Source organism: Mytilus edulis, chromosome 10 (genome assembly GCF_963676685.1).
Source record: "Mytilus edulis chromosome 10, xbMytEdul2.2, whole genome shotgun sequence".
NCBI lineage: Eukaryota > Metazoa > Mollusca > Bivalvia > Mytilida > Mytilidae > Mytilus > Mytilus edulis.
In genome coordinates this window covers 25714432-25737580 of record NC_092353.1, presented here as the reverse complement: position 1 = coordinate 25737580, position 23149 = coordinate 25714432, and the positions used below count along the sequence as shown (strand labels likewise).

At 31.5% G+C, this 23149-nt stretch overlaps 1 protein-coding gene across 6 annotated transcripts in view; it reads right to left on the bottom strand.

Annotated features, from left to right (window-relative positions):
• The window catches only part of LOC139492078 (putative N-acetylated-alpha-linked acidic dipeptidase), an 83556-nt gene that overhangs the window by 16607 nt on the left and 43800 nt on the right, over window positions 1–23149 (bottom strand). For all 6 annotated transcript variants that reach the window (XM_071280207.1, XM_071280210.1, XM_071280212.1 and 3 more), the window contains 11 exons: window positions 21690–21890; window positions 20687–20752; window positions 19526–19682; window positions 18580–18708; window positions 14286–14411; window positions 13442–13619; window positions 12613–12703; window positions 11412–11501; window positions 8696–8781; window positions 8313–8432; window positions 8102–8184 (listed from right to left, as the gene is read on the bottom strand). In XM_071280207.1, coding sequence (XP_071136308.1) covers window positions 8102–8184; window positions 8313–8432; window positions 8696–8781; window positions 11412–11501; window positions 12613–12703; window positions 13442–13619; window positions 14286–14411; window positions 18580–18708; window positions 19526–19682; window positions 20687–20752; window positions 21690–21890 — 1327 coding nt within the window. The remainder of the gene's footprint in view (window positions 1–8101; window positions 8185–8312; window positions 8433–8695; window positions 8782–11411; window positions 11502–12612; window positions 12704–13441; window positions 13620–14285; window positions 14412–18579; window positions 18709–19525; window positions 19683–20686; window positions 20753–21689; window positions 21891–23149) is intronic.

Sequence of the window (23149 nt, the reverse complement as noted above, 5' to 3'; positions counted from 1 at the left end):
TAATCGGCATGACTTTATCAGATGACAATACTAATACTAAAATAAGGCTTGCGCAAAGTTATATACTTTAATTCAGTCACGGACCCGTGAAATCACGGGTGTGTTCTAGTAAAACCTAAAAAGGCCATTGTTCACTCCGTTTCACTTCTTTTAGAATGGACCAGATTCCATCAGGTTTTGTTTGATATTTTGATTTGCCTTCCAAACCGATTTATAAGATCAGTACATCAGTAAACTAGTGTTCCCTTAATTTACACTTAGTTATTGGCAAAGATTAATATAAGTAAAGTCTAACAGACTGAAAAATATTGTACCACTTCAAAATTATTACATAAGACATCTAGTAGCAAAATATGGTATGTACTTGTCTCGTTGCTTTATGAGAAAATTATCAAAATGAGTTTATTTTAGTAGTTTTTGCAGATTTTGGTTTACAGCCATGAGTTTGATACCCAAAACCATATATGTAAGAAAATAATTTTAAAAACTTCTATTCGAAGGATTTATTGATGTCTGATCTGTACCTCTACCAATTGTAAACATTCCGACATTTTGACTGCATGGGAATTCAGTTTTGCTTATTACCTTTATTTGTTTCTTCGTGATCGTTTCACGGGGTAATAACATCTGTATGTTATCTGTATGGTTACATTGTCGCCTTAATAAATTGCTTAATAAGAACTAATATCGGAACCAGAATTGCTTGAGTCCGCTATATTTGGACTCTGTTAGCTAGTTCTCTCATTGACAATAGTATTATCATCATCCTATTTAGTATATTTCTTGTGAGCATCTAAAGAATGTTACTTGATATATAGATTATACTCTTTGGTTTTCAAATTCAAGGGTCTTCAAAGTAGTATCATATTTTGTCTCCTTCAATTATATAACTACTCTTGACAAAAGTTCATACACATACAACCTCTGGAGTTCCAGTGGTTTAAGTGATATAGATACAACGGATAAGCGTTGATTCATGAAAAACAAACCATATTATCCATTGTATCTATAACTTAAACTATTGTGTTAATGTCTTTTAAAATTAACGCCTATTTTTAATTAGAAGGTATTGTAACTGAGTTTAAATAACCACGTAATCGTGTCAAACGATTCATTACAATAAATTGAATATCACAATTAAATGGTTAAAACAAAAATACAAATATATTATAGCACAACACGTCTGTTCTTAAAGATCTTCATACTATCAGGCATCTGAATATTGCCTGTTTTTGAAAAATAAAATATATTCGAACTTATTTCTATTCAAATTGAAAATGGAAATGGAGAATGTGTCAAAGGGAATACAACCCGACAAAAAACATATATATAGTGTATATAATAAGTATGTTTCTGAAATTTCCAACAAATAGCCTAATTCTAGGAACATCAAGATTTTCCAGCAAAGGAATTTACGAATTAACAGTTGTAAAATTATGTAGTAAAACAGATGAAATCATATTATATTAACTTATAAAACAAAAATGGAACAAGAGTGCACACGCTGAAATGTCTAGCCTTCTTTACTAATTATTGATATTATGTTGATAGTCCTTAGTATAAAGCTCTATTAAAAACTGTCACATAAACTTAGCATTAACCAAGATAACTAAGCAAAGACCAATGAACCATGAAAATGAGGTCAAGGTCAGATGAACCATGCCAGGCAGACATGTACAGCTAACAATGCTTCCATACAACAAATATAGTTGAACTATTACTTATAGTTTAAGAAAAATAGACCAAAACACAAAACTTAACACTGAGCAATGAACCGTGAAAATGAGGTCGAGGTCAAATAAAACCTGCGGGACTGACATATAGATCATAAAATATTTCCATACACCAAATATAGTTGACCTATGGCATATAGTATTAGATAAAAAGACCAAAACTCAAAAACTTAACTTTGACCACTCAACCATGAAAATTAGGTCAAGGTCAGATGACATCTGCCCGCTAGACATGTACATCTTACAATCATTCCATACAACAAATTAAGTAGATCTATTGCATAAAGTATGAGAAAAACAGACCAAAACACAAAAACTTAACTATAACCACTGAACCATGAAAATGAGGACAAGGTCAGATGACACCTGCCAGTTGGACATGTACACCTTACAGTCATTCCATACACCGAATATACTAGACCTATTGCTTATAGTATCTGATATATGGACTTGACCATCAAAACTTAACCTTGTTCACTGATCCATGAAATGAGGTCGAGGTCAAGTGAAAACTGTCTGAAGGGCATGAGGACCTTGCAAGGTACGCACATACCAAATATAATTATCCTATTACTTATAATAAGAGAGAATTCAACATTACAAAAAAACTGAACTTTTTTTTCAAGTGGTCACTGAAGCATGAAAATGAGGTCAAGGACATTTGACATGTGACTGACGGAAACTTCGTAACATGAGGCATCTATATACAAAGTATGAAGCATCCAGGTCTTCCACCCTCTAAAATATAAAGCTTTTAAAAAGATAGCTAACGCCGCCGCCGCCGCCGCCGCCGCCGCCGGATCACTTTCCCTATGTCGAGCGTTCTGCAACAAAAGTTGCAGGCTCGACAAAAATCATGAGAATGTAATCATTTAACCTCAGCTGGGGTAAGTAAATGAAGGTCACATAATCCTATTAACGTTGATCATATAATGTAGCATATTTTATATAATCTAGTATCCAACTGTTCACTGTTCATCTGATAGAAAGTTCATTTAACGACTATCACAGAATATTGTTAAAAGGAAAGTTAAGTCCTTAAAGGTCAAATCCCGTTTAAAGATGATCCGTTTTTATAACATATAACGTTTTAAATCTATTTAATTTATGTAACATAAGCATATAAATAAAATCAATACCAAGAAAGAGCGTTTGAATTTACTACTTTTATGACCTTGTGAATTACAATACTTCGTCTAAAGTAATAATATACTGAATGTAAATGGGAAGGAAGTGTACAAAGAGATACTAATATTATTCGTCTTCTAAAATTAATTGAACAAAGAATAAAATCCTTTAATTGTTATCAAAGGTATCAGGATTGTAATTTAATACGCCAGACGCACGTTTCGTCTACATAAGACTCATCTTTTCAAAAATTATACATGAAAAAATTAAAATCACAAAAAAACTGAACTCAGAGGAAAACCAAATCGGAAAGTCCCTAATCACATGGCAAAATCAAATGACAAAACATATCAAAAACAAATGGACAAGAACTGTCATATTCCTGACATGATACAGGCATTTTCAAATGTAGAAAACGGTTTTGATTTATTGATACACAAGTAGTAAATACATGTAAGTTGTGATTTCATTGTAAAGCTATCAACATGATAAAATTCACATATCTATAATACTAAAATTACGAGGTCCAATTTGTCAGCCGTCATCACATAAAAACGACGAATCACAGAATTCAACTCTATATATAACTAATATAGTACAAAGGTGTAGATTAAAAATTACACCACTCCAGGCCCTTTTGTTTTCCACGTAATTAATATTGCCAATAATTAAGAAGTTCCGGGTCGAGTCCGCTACCGATACCAATAGTATATTCACCTGTTACCTATTACCTTATCTGTACGTTCCGCATCTGACAGGCGCACCACCAGACGTTGTATTCAGGATTAATATGCTATATACACGGGTCATAACCACAGGGTTGACACTACTAAATTGTCAAATTGTTACCTATTGTTGTATTTTAATCAGTAAGACTTTCTAAGATAACAATACAAATACTAAATTAAAAATCTGGACTAAAAATAAGGCGTATAGGTAGTTTTCAATTTGTTAGTGGGCATGACGTAAAACAGCGAAGCAAAGAATTCAACTTTATTTATAACTTATATAGGACAATGCTGTTGATTAAAAAATACTCCATTCCAGGACCTTTTGTTTTCCAAATAATTAATATTATTGTTTCAGTTCGACGGGTTCATACATAAAGACTTGAAAGCAGAGAAAAACTGTGTATCTTATAATCGGCATGACTTTATCAGATGACAATACTAATACTAAAATAAGGCTTGCGCAAAGTTATATACTTTAATTCAGTCACGGACCCGTGAAATCACGGGTGTGTTCTAGTAAAACCTAAAAAGGCCATTGTTCACTCCGTTTCACTTCTTTTAGAATGGACCAGATTCCATCAGGTTTTGTTTGATATTTTGATTTGCCTTCTAAACCGATTTATAAGATCAGTACATCAGTAAACTAGTGTTCCCTTAATTTACACTTAGTTATTGGCAAAGATTAATATAAGTAAAGTCTAACAGACTGAAAAATATTGTACCACTTCAAAATTATTACATAAGACATCTAGTAGCAAAATATGGTATGTACTTGTCTCGTTGCTTTATGAGAAAATTATCAAAATGAGTTTATTTTAGTAGTTTTTGCAGATTTTGGTTTACAGCCATGAGTTTGATACCCAAAACCATATATGTAAGAAAATAATTTTAAAACTTTCTATTCGAAGGATTTATTGATGTCTGATCTGTACCTCTACCAATTGTAAACATTCCGACATTTTGACTGCATGGGAATTCAGTTTTGCTTATTACCTTTATTTGTTTCTTCGTGATCGTTTTACGGGGTAATAACATCTGTATGTTATCTGTATGGTTACATTGTCGCCTTAATAAATTGCTTAATAAGAACTAATATCGGAACCAGAATTGCTTGAGTCCGCTATATTTGGACTCTGTTAGCTAGTTCTCTCATTGACAATAGTGTTATCATCATCCTATTTAGTATATTTCTTGTGAGCATCTAAAGAATGTTACTTGATATATAGATTATACTCTTTGGTTTTCAAATTCAAGGGTCTTCAAAGTAGTATCATATTTTGTCTCCTTCAATTATATAACTACTCTTGACAAAAGTTCATACACATACAACCTCTGGAGTTCCAGTGGTTTAAGTGATATAGATACAACGGATAAGCGTTGATTCATGAAAAACAAACCATATTATCCATTGTATCTATAACTTAAACTATTGTGTTAATGTCTTTTAAAATTAACGCCTATTTTTAATTAGAAGGTATTGTAACTGAGTTTAAATAACCACGTAATCGTGTCAAACGATTCATTACAATAAATTGAATATCACAATTAAATGGTTAAAACAAAAATACAAATATATTATAGCACAACACGTCTGTTCTTAAAGATCTTCATACTATCAGGCATCTGAATATTGCCTGTTTTTGAAAAATAAAATATATTCGAACTTATTTCTATTCAAATTGAAAATGGAAATGGAGAATGTGTCAAAGGGAATACAACCCGACAAAAAACATATATATAGTGTATATAATAAGTATGTTTCTGAAATTTCCAACAAATAGCCTAATTCTAGGAACATCAAGATTTTCCAGCAAAGGAATTTACGAATTAACAGTTGTAAAATTATGTAGTAAAACAGATGAAATCATATTATATTAACTTATAAAACAAAAATGGAACAAGAGTGCACACGCTGAAATGTCTAGCCTTCTTTACTAATTATTGATATTATGTTGATAGTCCTTAGTATAAAGCTCTATTAAAAACTGTCACATAAACTTAGCATTAACCAAGATAACTAAGCAAAGACCAATGAACCATGAAAATGAGGTCAAGGTCAGATGAACCATGCCAGGCAGACATATACAGCTAACAATGCTTCCATACAACAAATATAGTTGAACTATTACTTATAGTTTAAGAAAAATAGACCAAAACACAAAACTTAACACTGAGCAATGAACCGTGAAAATGAGGTCGAGGTCAAATAAAACCTGCGGGACTGACATATAGATCATAAAATATTTCCATACACCAAATATAGTTGACCTATGGCATATAGTATTAGATAAAAAGACCAAAACTCAAAAACTTAACTTTGACCACTCAACCATGAAAATTAGGTCAAGGTCAGATGACATCTGCCCGCTAGACATGTACATCTTACAATCATTCCATACAACAAATATAGTAGATCTATTGCATAAAGTATGAGAAAAACAGACCAAAACACAAAAACTTAACTATAACCACTGAACCATGAAAATGAGGACAAGGTCAGATGACACCTGCCAGTTGGACATGTACACCTTACAGTCATTCCATACACCGAATATACTAGACCTATTGCTTATAGTATCTGATATATGGACTTGACCATCAAAACTTAACCTTGTTCACTGATCCATGAAATGAGGTCGAGGTCAAGTGAAAACTGTCTGAAGGGCATGAGGACCTTGCAAGGTACGCACATACCAAATATAATTATCCTATTACTTATAATAAGAGAGAATTCAACATTACAAAAAATCTGAACTTTTTTTTCAAGTGGTCACTGAAGCATGAAAATGAGGTCAAGGACATTTGACATGTGACTGACGGAAACTTCGTAACATGAGGCATCTATATACAAAGTATGAAGCATCCAGGTCTTCCACCCTCTAAAATATAAAGCTTTTAAAAAGATAGCTAACGCCGCCGCCGTAGCCGCCGCCGCCGCCGCCGCCGGATCACTATCCCTATGTCGAGCGTTCTGCAACAAAAGTTGCAGGCTCGACAAAAATCATGAGAATGTAATCATTTTTAATTCAAACATGTGGAATGGCCAACAATAATCCAAAAATAAACGACCAAACTCGCTTTTATTACGCAAATTATCCCCAACAACATACAAAACAAAAACTGGAAAAGAAGAGAATAGGGACAACAAAGAGAATTCAGGGATTCGAACCTCACAATACAAGTCCGTACCTTAAACTCATTTATCTTATCCATGAAACCTCCTGGCTACCAATTCATACTATTGGTTTGACTATTATGTATATATAAAGGTAGAAACCCTGTGTGTCTGTTGTACCGATGGATATAATATATTCATTTATATATATAAAAATAGACATTTAAATCGTAACCGCTTGTTAGCCCAGAGGTTTCGTCGATAGGTTGCAGTAACACGTATTAGAATTCATGGACGGCTTCGATTCCCAGTGAAGGCATATAGAAATCACAAAAATTAAATGTAAGTTTTTCAAACAATTCCATTAGTGAACAGAAATCAGTTAAATAGTCAATTCAAACTAAAAGAAATTAGGCACACAAGGTAAACAAAAGAATCTAATATGGTGAGCCCAATTCAGGGACAGATTGATTCTAGAAAAAAGAATCCACGGTAAATGAATAGGCTGACCTCACCACAATGGTTTAACTTGGTACATGAAATTATTAAGAGGACATGAAATACAGATCATCAATCATAAAGAACGCTGATGATCATCTTCTACCTATTTGATTTTTTTCAAATTATAACCAGCTGCAGTGCCCTAACAATCACATATGACAGTTGTTATCCATTCGTTTGATGTGTATGAGCTTTTAATTTTGCCATTTGATTGGATTAGGGACTTTCCGTTTTGAATTTTCCTCGGAGTTCAATATTTTTGTGACATTTACATGTATTCAAATAAGTTGATAAGTAGTCGTAATTCACACATTACTGAAAATAAGTTGACAATAATAAAGAGGTTATGGCTGAATTATTCATTTACATTCACAATACACAAACCTTAAATTAATTGTTTTCAACAATTTCGAGTTTGACTCCTATTGAAGGAACTAAAATATTTCCCGTAGTACTGTAACATCAAATTTAAAAAACGCAACATTGAAAGTCTGATTAAATCTTTCAACTATATATAGTGATATATCATATTTTATACTCTAGTAATTTACAATATTTTTTTACAATACAAAATGAACAATCCACTTGTTATGTAATTGTATATATTGATAGACGATGTAGGACAATACTTAATGAAGATGTTTATAAGAAAACGAAAACATGTTTCGGGTATTCAATGTAATAAACTCATCATAGAAACCAGGATTGAAACTATATTTGTGCCAGACGCGCGTTTCGTCTACAAAACACTTATTAGTGACGCTCAAATTAAAAAATGTATAAAAGGACAAATAAAGTACGAAATACTTGTATTAGCATCATTCGACTGAACATGAACACTATTTTAAGTGCAAACATGTCATATCGAATGTAATTGCATATAAAATAATTACCTCAACCCATTCTGTTGAACCAAATAAACCATGTTCTTCAGCTCCCCATGAACAGAACACAATGGTACGCTTTGGTCTTATACCTAAAATAATAAATTCAATTTTCATATCTATTTCATGAAATTGAAACATTTGAATCAACGAGAAGTGTTCAGTAATTTCAGGTAGTATAGATTAAGCTATTTGTTATGGTAGGTTATGTCATAAATACCTTGTTTGAGCATATCACCAAGACTGTGGATAATTTCTGTCAATGCTGCTGTACCAGATAAAGGATCAATAGAACCAAATACCCAGGCATCGTAGTGATTTCCGAGTAATATATACCGATCTGAAATGGAATAAGGAGTTAACGACATTGCCGAGTTCCAACATTGAAAGGTTGTCTTCATATATTTGTTAATAATCTGTAGATTATTTGTACATTTTGTTCTTTTAAGACTGTAAATCATAAAATTAATTGTACTCCACCAACTATTAATCATTTGCATATTAAATACAAACGAACAATATAGTTTGATTTTTTTTTCAAATAAATTGATAACTGGGAAAAACGATAACATACAAAAAAGGTTATGAAAAAAAGTATTTTACCTGGTTCAACAGATCCTTTTATATATCCAATGACATTATAAATAGTCCTTATTTCTTCAAAGTTGTTCACAATTAATTTAGCTTTCCTAAAAAAACAATTATTCATACAGGATCAATTGAAACAATTAATGTATAACTCACATAAACAAGAATGTGTCCCTAATACACGAATGCCCCATCCGCACTATCATTTTCTATGTTCAGTGAAACCAAATAGGGTAAAAACTCTAATTTGGCATTAAAATTAGAAAGATCATATCATAAGGAACATGTGCACTACGTTTCAAGTTGATTGATTTTCAACTTCATCAAAAACTAGCTCGACCAAAAACTTTAACCTGAAGCGGGATAGACGGACGGACGGACGGACGAACAGACGGACGAACGAACGATATGACGAACGGACGCACAGACCAGAAAACATAATGCCCTTAAATGGGCATACAAATGAAGATATAATGGTATTACTAAAATATCTTTTTATTGCCAATAACGTTTATTTCAAGTCTAAATTGACATAATCACACAAGCGTCGAATAAACAATCTAAAAGTATTGCATATGAAAAACGATATCTACCTACATAAGAATCAAGTTGTATCTTACAATTGAAGTACGTTTCAATCAGTTATCTCCCTAGAAATTGCGATTTTTTTTCGAAATTCACCTTTGAAAAGTAAGAAGTAAGGTTTCATATTGTCTAGTCATAATACAATCGTGACTATGTCGTGATAGATTCTGCTGTATCCGATTAAAATCGTAACAATGTTCTGTGTTTCCTGGACGGTGTCCTGTGGAATCGGCATGATCTGGAAAAATTTGTCAATGCTGTTATTTTGCCAATTGAGTCAAGTTAGCAGCCACTCCTTTCCGAATGCAAACAGTCTTTGCTGAAACCATTCCGGAAAAGTCGTGTGTATCAAGTGTGGAACAGAGACCACAGTAAAAATATCAGCTTTCAAATCACCGGGGCGTAACAATACGAGAATTGGCAATAGTACCAACGTGTGAGTCCCGATAATTACAGAACACGATAATACTGAGTCCATTTGTCATTTGTCATTTGTAATATGGTACAACAGAGTGTGATAGGATTGCGTTTCGAGAGTATCTTAATAGAGCTTTCTTACAAATTGACGAAAGGTACGAACGAACGTAAAGGAAGCACGTATTTCATTTCCACAATAACAGATAAAAGAGTCTTTGTTTTATTCAGTAAAACAGCATTCTTTTCTAAATCAAGTTTATTTTTCAAAAATAATAATATCGCAAATAATAAACGATTTTGATATAATCAAACAGAGAAAAATAGTATCAAATACACTTACGTTCGATACGTTACTTACGTAAACCACGAGTACACACATTTCAGCGGGAATTTTGTAAGCACGAGTTTCACGATTAACATTTCAATGGCATTATTGAAGTATGTACGTTAGTCTATATTTAACGACAAGATTCACATTTATTTTTATTTTTTATAGTTCACTTTCAGCAAATTGTCAAAGTGGAATATCGAGATTTGCTAAAAAAAAATGATGCTACAATGTTCTTAAAAAGTAATGTTGAATAAATCTAGAAAAACAGATTTTGGATATCAAGAAAATAAATCTACAATTTTGCACCATATATATTGTGCATTTTATAATGACGATTTAACAGTACACATGTTTGGAAGATAGACGCGAAGTTGTCACTTATCGTCCAGTGTCTAATATTTCATGAATGTTCAGGACTATAGGCAAAACGTAATTATACGCTAAAACAACCCTTCCATTGCTCAACATTGAAATATTGAAGAGTAAGGGAGGGGCCGGTTTTTAGTCTATTAGGGGAAATATTTTTGTCTGACTACTATATATTTAGGATATTTTGAAGTGTTATCTCCTCTGATCTGGTGGTATCATATTTTAATCTATCGTACGTCCCGTAGTCCTTAATATATCTCAAGAAAAACCCAACTTCATAATTGTCGTTGCATGTAGGATAATTGTCCGAAGTTCCATGATTATTATTTAGATATGTCAAAATAAAGGATCCCTAAAACGAGTCTTACGTATGATTCGTCAAGCATACGTACCTTTCGTCAATTTGTAAGAAAGCTCTATTATACCGAAAATGGTGACAGTTTTCGAACAGATCTTCTGTCAGCGTCATTTCACTGTCTGGTTACTGTTTGATCTATGATGGATCGTATTCCGCAGAATCGGGACGCTGCCGGGACTGTTTCGGTCGTTTTTTTAACATGCTATAGGTACAAATTTAGGTAAAATTTTAATGTTACTTAATTAACTGTAGGTTTCATATCATTTTGTTCGAATTGATTTAAGGAATGATAAAAAGCGGATACACATTGAAGAAAAATTATCTTCAATCATATGGTCTCGATGGTAAAGTTGTCAAATTAGTCTAATTACTGGATCACTAGCCTGTCAACACCGAGGTTGTGAGTTGGAATAACGTAGTTGACAGGTGCACCCGAATCTAATCTTAATTGACTTTGATTGTTCGTTTTCATATCGGTGGTCGGTGGTTTTGTTCGGGCGCTCTGTCTTCTTTCAACAATAACGCTGATCGCCACGAACTGTTGGTTCCAACTGCTCTTCAGCTGCATATTTACTACTATACATGACATACTATTTTATTCTCGGTTATTTCAGTTGAAAAGAAATGAAAAACAAACTTTGCAAACATGTTACAAAGTCTTAATAACTTACAAGCTTGCATTTGAAAATCCAGTTCCAATTCTGTATGTAATATTTAGTTTTCCCCTCCAATCTGGTGGTGCCTCTACTCCGTTTAATTCCCTGTGAAATTATCAGATAATTAAAGAATGTTAGTTAATAGTAAACATTTCAAAGACACTGCATCCTAAAACTTAAACTTAACTTGAATAGAGTGTGCATTTTCATACAAATTAAAATGTTACATATAGCTTGATATCTTTGACTTTAGAATTTCATTTGAGAAAGTTTTATGACAATGCTATAACCATTCGGTAGTCATTGGGTTTTTATTATGCAGCAGTACAACATTTGAGAGGAACAAAAGTACATGAATATTGTCATTCTTTTATATTTGGGAAAAACAAAAAGAAACTCAGTTTAATTCAATGACAATGTCCCATGTCACCTCCAATTTAACAGGTAAAACAAATGTAATCACTTAATCTGGATAAATGGAAAACACGTTGTGTGAAGAAAGAATAAAGTGAACTTGGTATACAAATTCAAAACATAAGTTTTATCCTCTAAGCATGTGTTTTTGACCTTCATTAAAATAACTTGCTATATAAGATCACTCATAAAATATTTGACAAATGGGGTTATTCTAACTTGATGAATAATGAGTTTTTACTTAATAAATAAAATATGTAACAAGTAAGTTACATGTCCACCTAGCTGAAATATGTATTCAACAAATACAATTTGTAACATATTTATATGTCGAAATTTAATTAAATTATAACAAAATGACCAAAAATAAGACAATATTAAATTCATAACAAAGACAATTCAAATGGCAGCACTATTTTAAAACAACATTTATAATACTTCATTCCAAAAGCAAGCAGCTTATAGGATATAAATACAATTTTTGACAAATAAATTATAGATGCATCATATCATATACACAGATAAAATGTTTACTACTTTTAAATACAATACATTAAATCATTCTTGTACACAACGATTTCAAGTATAACGCAGAGTAAGAAATTTATTAAACATTTAGCAGCGTACTGTCTCAACTTATTTTAAGTATTTATCAAGATTGTTTAGTTTTCTTATATTTTGTACATATAACAATTGTATCAATTTAGGGTGGGTGTCTCAAGTAATAATGTCTGATATATTTTCCCCTAATGTCAGCATATTTGACCTAGATAAAGCATTTGTGTTACAAAGTATAATTTACCTGAGAAATTTCTCTGCATCACCATAACTAATAGGTTGTGCAGGTATGCGGAATTCTGCGATATCTTTTTCAGTTTTACGATAAGCATAATCTATAAAAAAAAATATATGTATTTGAAATGTATGCCATTTTCCAAGGAACAGCTTCTTTTTTTTTCAAATTTATTATACAAGTATTAAAAAAATATAGGTATCTAATGGTATATCACAAAATACTCAAATTACTTGTTGAAACACTTGATTATTTTCAATCTGGGTTATTTACTAATCCTTCAAAAGAAATGAGACCTTAACCAACGTTAAAAAACTGTGCTAAATTTAAGAAAAGTATCATAAGACAGTTAAATTACAGGATATATGTAGACAATCTTAATAAATTTACAATTTCCCTCTTCTTAGTTTCATTTCCACATAAAGAGTGCAATTTCCTTTTTAAGTATACAATTGACATTTCAGTTTAATACTTCTGTGTGAATATATTTTTACTGTGTAAAATTTAACACATCAAATTACGAATAAAGTGTTGTTCAATTAATTGCAAATAAGGACAATATCTCCCTCCTGCAAAGCTCTGATTACTTGCCCAGCTTTGGCTATATTTTTTTTGTCCTTTTGTTTTTATCCGGTGTTGCAATATTCTTATAGGTTTTTGAAGTCCCTTTGTATCATCGTTTTCTTTTTACAAAATTGTTTCAGAATGTTCGTATGAAAATAAGGTCCAAATGATTTCGTTTTATTTATTTATGACTTAGACAGCTAAAGACTTATTTGCATTTCTGTGAATACAATTGGTATAGTTGTTTCTTCTATACAACTTTTAATAAATGTACCTTTTGCGGGATAAAATGGGGTGAGAAAATCTCCATCAGGACCGACAGTTCCACGTTGGACTCCAGTATCTGGCATCCACCACGAGCTAGGATATGTAGCTTCTCCTGCCATATTAAAATCTGACGGATCTGTGTACATTACAATTCCTGAGGCATTGTGGTTTTGTGCATTTTCTACCTAAAATTTATTTATGGCATTTAAAGTATCAGTCTTTAAAATATCAAATTTTAGTTTCTGAGGTCCAATAAAAAGACCGCTATAACCAAAACATTACATACACTTATCTTCATCTCTCCTCAAACATATACAAATGAATAAAAAAAAAAGCAGAAATAAGGTCCGAAACAATCTAACAAAGATATCTAATGTATCATGTGTATGTTGATGGGGAAAAATTGTTTCATTTGCAAAATTTGTTTTCAAAAGAATCATATAAACCTAAAGGTTTGAAACTTGAATCATCACCTCATGGTTTTTCTTGTAACTGTTCAATATGTCTCAGGATACTTTAGGAACAACTTATACTCCAGACAGACACATCAATGCTATCGTCATATCTAAATCTTCCAGAATTTGAAACAGATTGATGACTAAACCAGGGATCTATGACTCAAACGAAGAATTCATTTTTCCTACTCGTAACTCTCCTTTCTATTATCCTAACATACCAACTGCTGAAGCCTGATTTCAAACTAGACATTTTTACTCCTGATCACATTATTTCCTTTACTAATCCCAATTTATCTCAAACGTCTACATGATCATATTTCTGAATCTACTCGTGACACTTGCTTTTATTATAATGCCAGTATATATTTCATGATAAAATGCTTGTATATTTACCTTAGATCCTCTAAATATTTTCCCATATCTAGCAATCAATACTTTCCCAGTTAAATCCATACTTAGGTTCTTTGTTAAATACATAAAGTCTTCTATTCTCGCATAGTTAACATAAACGAGGTCGCCCTAAAATGAAATAATTTGTTATCATTATTTTTGATATTCGTTATTAAAATGTCTGAGGCATGTTGATGATCAGCACAAAAACGAATTTGAAGTTGAACTGCAATTTAGAGACGACAATGACATCCCTTGGCTTATAAATGAACCAATTTGTATATAGGTTCTATCAAAAGAAATATATAACTGGTATCAAGTGGTACAAACTGATTGACGAAAAAGTATTCAACACACATTACCCAGTTATTTATTTGATAAGCAAGTGTTTTAACTTAGTGACATCTATGATTTTTCTTCATTTTTATGAGGTATCAATGATAATTAATTTCCAAATGCAAGTCAAAATGGTTGGTTGATGAACACCAAAGAACAACAACGTACTTAACAAGTACTGCTTCCGTCATTTATGTTTAATTTGGTTCAACTATATTCAGCTATTCTTTATTGGTTGTCTTTCCGGAGCACCTGATTTCACTCCCGGTTTCTAGTGGAGTTCGCGTTGTTTCTTATTTATTATTTGTAACTGTTGATGTAAATGTCTTTTGGTTTGATGAGTCTTTGTTTACTCCTTGGTTTTGATTGTAATGTATTTCATCATTTTACTCACAGCTCCAATGTTAAACCTTAGAAGTGTGTGCAATGTCGAAATTCGTTTGATGCGATTAGGCTTTTATTTTTGCGGTTTGGTAAGCGACTTTCCGTTAGAAGTTCGTAATTTTTGATATTTTACTTTTACATTGTATTTTACTATTATTATAAAAATTATAAAAATGTCCAGATAAGCACCACTCGTCGTTGTCATAAGTGGACCATGTTCTTTAAGGTTTGTGCTCACAGTAGGGTATTGATTGATTAAGGGTTTGTTTAAGGTTTGGAGTCTGACTAAGGATATGAAGTTTAAGAGTATCTATAAACGTAAATAAAAAAAATAAAAGTGTGTCAATACGGCGAAGGTAATCTACTCCTCCAAAATAAAACATTAGTGTTTTGAACAACATTTGGTCAACGGTAAATGCACAGAAAAATAAATGATATTTCTTGTCAACACTTATGTGCGATCTACTGGGTTGGCGATACCCTCATTGACGTACCAACATTCAGCAGTGATATCTGCTCAAATATTGATACTGATTTTCAAAGATATCAGGCTTATAATTTGGTATACAAGACGCACCTTCCGCCTGTGTAAGTCTATACCTCAAAATCGTTTATACCACATGCGCCTTATGTCTTCATAAGACTACAGGTTGATACTCGTCAGTGACATCAGTCTTATTTCTAGGTATATGGTTTGATTAACTTTAGGGTTAGGGCTTATTAGTTAGTTAATGACTGATTATAAATTATCAAAGACGTCATAACTTGAACAGAGTTCAATGGTAGGTACGAGTGTAAAAAGTTTGCAGTAGGCTTTGGATACATACAATTAACATGACGATAATTTGAGAAGAAAATAGATACTGCTATTGACGTAAACCAAGATGTCTAAAATCTTAACAAAGAATGGTATAAAATTATATCCCAGCGGTTGGCTAATGATGTTATTGCTAGATTACGGTTACAATAGATATGTCGGTTACCCACCCTAAGCAGTGACAATCGAAAGTAATGTCAATCAAAACTACAAAAGCGGAGAATACTGTTTCACTAACACTTAAATTGATGATCATCCTCGGACAGATTATACCATTTACGTTGCAATGTAAGATTAAAGACAGACAAATAATGTACCAAAAAATCTAATAAATCTTTTCCCCATTAAAATGGCGATGAAATAATACGCTTTCCTTAATGTGAGTTGTTCCTTAAATATTAATGAATAAGGAAAGTTAAATTAATTTTGAGATATAAGGTCAAATAAAATATGTTCTACGTTCAATACTTAAAAAGGAGGAGCTGTTTGGGATTCATCAGTAGGGCATCACATGTTTGTGGGTACTTTTTTGTATAGATGTACATGCCAAAATTGGTATAAATATATTGGAGCAGAGGCAAAAATCATTAAAGATGCCAGGCGTATCTGACAGTTAGTGTTTAGGACGTTCTATTCGACTTCTTCTTCATATGACCAATAAGGGGAACTTAAATCTAAGCCGTTGGGAGCCAAATCAGTTCGGAAATAGTCTAGCATTTATACAAAAACATATACAGTTGTGTCAAATCTGACGTGGGCCAACTATAATTTGGATAGGCTCAATAGTTGTTCGAACGATTTCATCATCAAATAAATAACAAATTCACAGAAATAGACCGCAAAAGCGATACTTCGCGATTTAATAAATAAATGAATAATAGATTCACAGAAAATTCACAGAGCATTTTCATCACTACTGGGCTGATGATATTCTTGGGTGCCAGCAACGATATCGACATGGTGCGTGTATAATCAGTTAATAATACCAGGTGTATATGTATTAATACGTACGCCTCGCAATTCACGTATATTAGACTCATCGGTTGCACTGTATAAAACAATTTGAAGGCCAAATCAATTACAAATTTGAAAAGCATAAAAATCCAAAATGTTTTGCCACATTTTGCTCAGGCAATATATACCTTGGTCGGTAAACCATAGTGTTTCGTAAGAAGATTTATTTACACATGCCCACCTAAAAGAGATTGGGAAATAAATCGTAGGCAGTCGCAGATTTGTTGTGTCACTTCATCGCGGTCAAATAATGTTTTAATCCTACATATAACCATGTGAAAGTATTTATAATTAGGGTACGATTCTTTTTGTTATGTATAGTTCTACTTTCATTGAGTTATTTTTTGAAATTATGAACCAGCAGTGATTCGGAGAAAAAAAATCAAACATACAAGTCAATATTATAAGGAACTCGATCGGGTGTAAATAGTGATTAGCTATATGTTAATGATATATATCATAATAGGAAGATACAACATAAAGTACAATGATATTCTAAACTACCCATATTGAATTCAATTAAAAAATAATATATCTTTATACTGCAGAATAATAAGATTAAGAAGTTAATTTGATTCACACTCTGATGTACGTACAGTCTTAATATCATTTAAATGCAAATAAAATGTCAACGTCTAAAAAGGTGTTTGATACTGTAAAAACATATGTCATATGCATACACATTCTATGATTTTTTAGTTTAACTGATATACTAAAATCTCCAATTTAATAATAATGTACTCCAAAGATTACGACTAATGGGAGAGATATCCATTACATTTCTGTAATATGCATTTATTGCATAATGTCACAAGCATCCAGAAAATTTACACATAAAAAGTTTTTTTTTAAATAACTTCACGCTTCTGTATCATATGATCAAATGACAAAAAAGTAGATGGAAAGGGCGAGCTAAATTGAATACAAATACTTTAATGGTGCAACAGAAAACAAAATTTATTAGTTTCGTGAAAAATATATTGGCTGAATCATCATAGAGGCATGGAACATGAAATTTCATTTAAAGGAACATGATAATTATTTCAAGGCAAACGCCTATTGTTAGAAAATATATATTTTGAATGAACAGCGTGTGTAGCAGTAAGCTATTCTCATCAATTTATTCCTGAATCCATATGACATGAATTAAAAACCCACTGACTCATACAGAAATATTATCAGACTAAGCATAACATCATTCTATGATTGTTACGTGATGAGAATATATTTAGTTTCAGTTTAGCAAACACAGGAAATTTTAAACCTTGGGAACATATAAAAATGAGCTTTGAGCCCTATAATTACTCATTCAAGTACACATTTTGCTTCAAAATTGAGATGGGATTATGTAATCTTTATTTAATATGAATACATCAAAATTATTGCATTTTCAACCTTTGTAAACGACACAGGTTGTACAGGGTTGAGGAGAAAAAGGCAACCGCACTGTGCGTTTTTTTTTTGTTCCCTCCATCTTTTTAAGTTAAATTTGTTTTATAAAGCCACAAAACAAAATCAACACACAAAAGATGTCTTTAAAAGTGAGCAAGAAAACTAACGAAAATTACCTAAAAAGGACAGTTGAAATCCTTTTCTTAAATAAAAAGAGATAACATATTGATGACTATATTTCCGTGTGATAAAAAAGTCTCATTATCACAATACGTCAATAAAATATTGAATATTAGAATTTAACACAATATTAGGGTTTTTAATATAAAAAAAACTCAAACACTTAGAACTTACTTCTGCTACTCCAGCGGAGGCAAATGCATTAAATGGCGCTACAATTGTTTTCTTGTTACTGTCAGCATCCAATGCCTTTTCTGCTGTTGCAGACTCAAACAAAACAGTGTTTCCAGAAATTAACTGAATCTAGAAATAGAGAACAAATACGTTTTATCTAAACGTTATAAAATTCTGTATTTTCAATAACAAAGTGTCAAATCTAATACTAAAACAGTATCATGATCCAAACTCCTTGGTATATGTCTTTATATTACATGTGTAGATCATAAAATATAATAAAAGAAGTACTATTGCATATATGCTAAATAAACCCAATGTAACAATACTGATGGAAAAAGCATTTTAAACGATATCAACTGTTTATGACAGAGTCTTATGGTGAGTAAATGTCACCACTATCTGAGCAGAAAGGGTTACTTCATAGAACGTCTCGTCCTTTATCTAAAGAAGTTCATTAGAAGATACAAAGACCTTGTTGATAAATATTCTGTATCAACTACACATATAATACACGATGGTCTTACAGTATAGATCTTATGTACTGACGTTGTTTGTCATTTTAATTCTTTATTTGTTAGTGTAAATTATTACTTATTCTGTTTAGTCTATTTTGGTTATATCCATTGTGTAATTGAGTTATGGTGAATTTTTGCATTCTTGTCGTTTTTTGTTGTGTGCTTTGTCTATATAACTTTTTGTTTTTCTTTGTTGTCATATTTGTGTGTTTTTATAATGATTAAGATTATAACACAATGTTGAAAGCTGTTCCCCTGTTTTTGACAGTCTGTTTGTTTTGTTCGCACATTTTTGTCAATATAAGGGATTTTTATTAAAAACTTTCCCTTTTGAATCTTCCTCAAAGTTTGGTATCAATGTTATTTCACTGTTAACTTATAACAATACCACTAACGCCTGATTAAAGATATTTGTTGTTTTATCATACCTTATTTGGATGTGTATCATTAGGGTAAGACATAAGTACATCGTAAGGGGTAGTTTTGACACTGTCAATCCCAGCTTCTTTCCAACTTTTTTCCAGTATGTGTACCAATTCATTTCCTCCTGGGGTACCAGACATACGTGTATCACTAGAGTACAGTCTGTAATTAAGTTTGAAATATTATTTTTCCATTAGATGACGTATCGATCATTTAAGTAATTGGTATGTTTTTTTCTATCAAAGCACAAGAAGCAAAAAAAAATAAAGTTATGAAGTTTATCATATGATTCTAAACTATTAATCCCAAAGTATTAAAAGGAAATGAAACATGGTATGATTAATAATAAATTGATATATGTTTTTAAAATTGAATCATCATGGATTTGAATAAACTACAAAAGGCTACTGTGAAGAAAAACTGATCATCAAATAACAAATTCAAAACGTTTCCCCTAAAACAATTTCTTAATGTCAAATATTACATAAAATTAAATACATTATATAATTATGTTCCAGATGCCAATAGCGTAAATTTTTAAACTAAAGGCTCTATAGTAATAACTCAAGCATTCATAAATTTATACTACATTGACTTTCAAATAGTTGTGGTGCAGGTAAATGTATAAAATCGCTTCGTCGCACCAAATTGAAGACACATTTTTACTTAAAATTTTATTTTGATATAAATCATATGACAACCTTACAATAACACACATGTAACAGTATTAAAAGAAAAAAAAGTAAAATCACAAAAATACTGAACTCAGAGGAATATCAATTCGGAAAGTCCATAATCACATGACAAAATCAAATAACAAAACGCATCAAAAACGAATGGACAAGAACTGTCATATTCCTGACTTGGTACAGGCAATAAAAGAAGCCCATGTTATCTATTCAAGTTTTTGTCAGAGGAATGTATGTGGGACAAAGTTGTTCTCGTGATTCCCATCTCATGTACTGATACCAAATATATATTATATATATATATATATGTATGTGTACCGTACTTAACAACACCATATGTTACCCTTGTCAAGGTAAATTTGACAGTCAAACGACAGTGAACATCAATATTGTATGTGTCCTTCGTCGAAGTTTTGTTATAAATTTGATTGTTCTATTTTTATACAATGACTATGTAACCTTTAAACATCGTATTACCTGAGGTTTTCTTTAATCTTTGATTTATCTAATCTGTTTATAATTTTCCTTATGGCTTCTTCTACACTGTAATAGGAAAAATATGAGCAATTTAAACATTTGAAGGTGAACTTTTTCTTTTTCATCTCAATCATTATAGCACACATATAAATATTTTTAACAAATATGTGATTAAAACACTTCACACTTTGGAAATCAATTGATACATCAGGTGTCGTATGTGGTACATGATCTTTCTAGAGCAGCTGATGTCACCCCGGTTTTTAGTGAAGTATTTGATTCACTGTCTTTAGTATTATATGTTGTGCTTTGTATACTGTTGTTTGTCTCATGGTCTTTTTCTGTTTTCTTTCTTATTTTTGGCTATGACGTTGTTAACTTATACGTTTGAATGTTCATATGGTATATTTTCGTCTCTCTTTCTGAGATCGAGTACTGTATCAATAGACATGACAATAAGCTTGGTACCAAACATAGCTATATAATTCGGTTTATTGAACGATTTTTCATTGGACTTTGTTTCTTGTGTTTGGTAAATATCATACAGTGAGTTGTCTAACCTTTACTTATTTGCGTAATTATTCGTCTCTGTTACATCATCATCAAATTTGTTTTTCTTTTTTCTCTTACTGATTTTATATTATTTGTAACATTCGTAGGAAAAACACCCTTTCAAAATGTTTTTTTTTGTGTTCATATTTTCTGTCCATGTTTGGCAACAAAAATAGCAGCTTGTTCGTCTTTACATATCACGATCAACTTAATCGGTTTCAAATAATATATATTGTTTCAGGGGTTTTTTTCCAGAGTTTGGCCAGGATTGTATCAATGCATGTTTGACACTAACTATTATTTGTTAGATGTCAATCTTAAATAAATGACCGATATCAATATTAGTTTCTGGTATATATCATGAAAGTTATACTCGAATGCAAAAGTTTTTATTAACATGTTAAGTTGATGGGTCTTTGGGGGCTGCTTTCGTTTCTGTTACTGAACTCACCTTGGCTGGCCCGTAAGGCCTGAAGCTGGATTTGTTTCGTTATCATTCGGTGTGGTATTATCCTTTACAAAATAGCCAATAAGAATTCCAACAGCCAAAAACGCCAGACAAGATATAAAAAGCGTTGCTAAGTAACATCGGTTACAGCGGTTCGACTTCATTACCATCTTTGGATCATCTGCCAAAGACAGGTTAGAAAATCTGAAGAAAAAAATCTTATATGTCAGATAACTTCATAGAACCAATTTCTTATATGTCAGATAACTTCATAGAACCAATTTCTAGAAAATAAAACAGTTTGAATTAGAGGAGCAAAGACTCCCCGCAGACAATCATAGAACACGATATATTTGGAAATAACTACCAAGGAAAAAGGTGAAATTATATGGCGAAATCATCGTAAAAAAGAATGACAACGCACAAATTAAACCCTTACGTTTGTGTTATGGGAGAAAATAAAATTTTAAAGTGTTGTCGTATAGCTGGGTCAAATATTATCATTTGTAATTACTCTTTTGGAAATAAGTGTGATGTATAGTAAAGTCATTTACAAGATTTAAATAACCATATTAATTACACATAAAGGTTAATAGGTATGTTATAGTTAGAAGACTATCTAAAGATAAAGATAAAATCATCAGTGACCTGTTTTGTCACTTCTAAATGTCGATCAAACCACAAACCTTACAAAAATCATATCATAAACAACATGTAGATAAATTAAAAATTACGAACTTGTAAGTGCGTAAATGAGAATTAATCTTTTATCTATATTGAAAATGTATTTGGAGGGTAACATTTAAATTACTAGGAAGTGAACCAAAGAGATAACACGGACAAATATTTATATAATACAGTTGCAATACATGATTTTAATTGCGGCATATTTATTCATTTCAAAAATGATTTATTGGATATTTCATGTAATCATTATTTCCAACTTACCCAACTTAATATATAATTTCTATTTTTTAATTATCAACAGATATTTTACCGTTTATGCTGTCTAACTTTAATTATGATATTCCAGTAAACGTTTCTTTGAAAATGACAGCAAGTCAACGTTCTGATGATCAATCAAAACCTCTCCCACGCGATATACACTGCGATATACACTGAGGTGTTGTAGTTTTTGTCATTGTTGTTTTTTGGGGGGTAGTTATGTAAGGTAGTCCATAAAGAACTCTCACCAAATAAGAAAAAAAGTTCTGAAAATGTTTGTTTGACAAGTTGGTATAATAATTCCTTAATTTCTATACTAAATAAGTAACATTTTTCTTACATTTTTATATGCGTCTATCAATTTCTTTAACTACTGCAGTTTTGTCGTACAATTTTAAGTTAAATTTTCAATAGCAAAAATAGAAATATTATATTACAAATTAACGCTAATAATTAAACAAACAGTACTAATCATGAAAGGATTAAAAAGTATAATTAATTAAGGTAAAACGACTTAC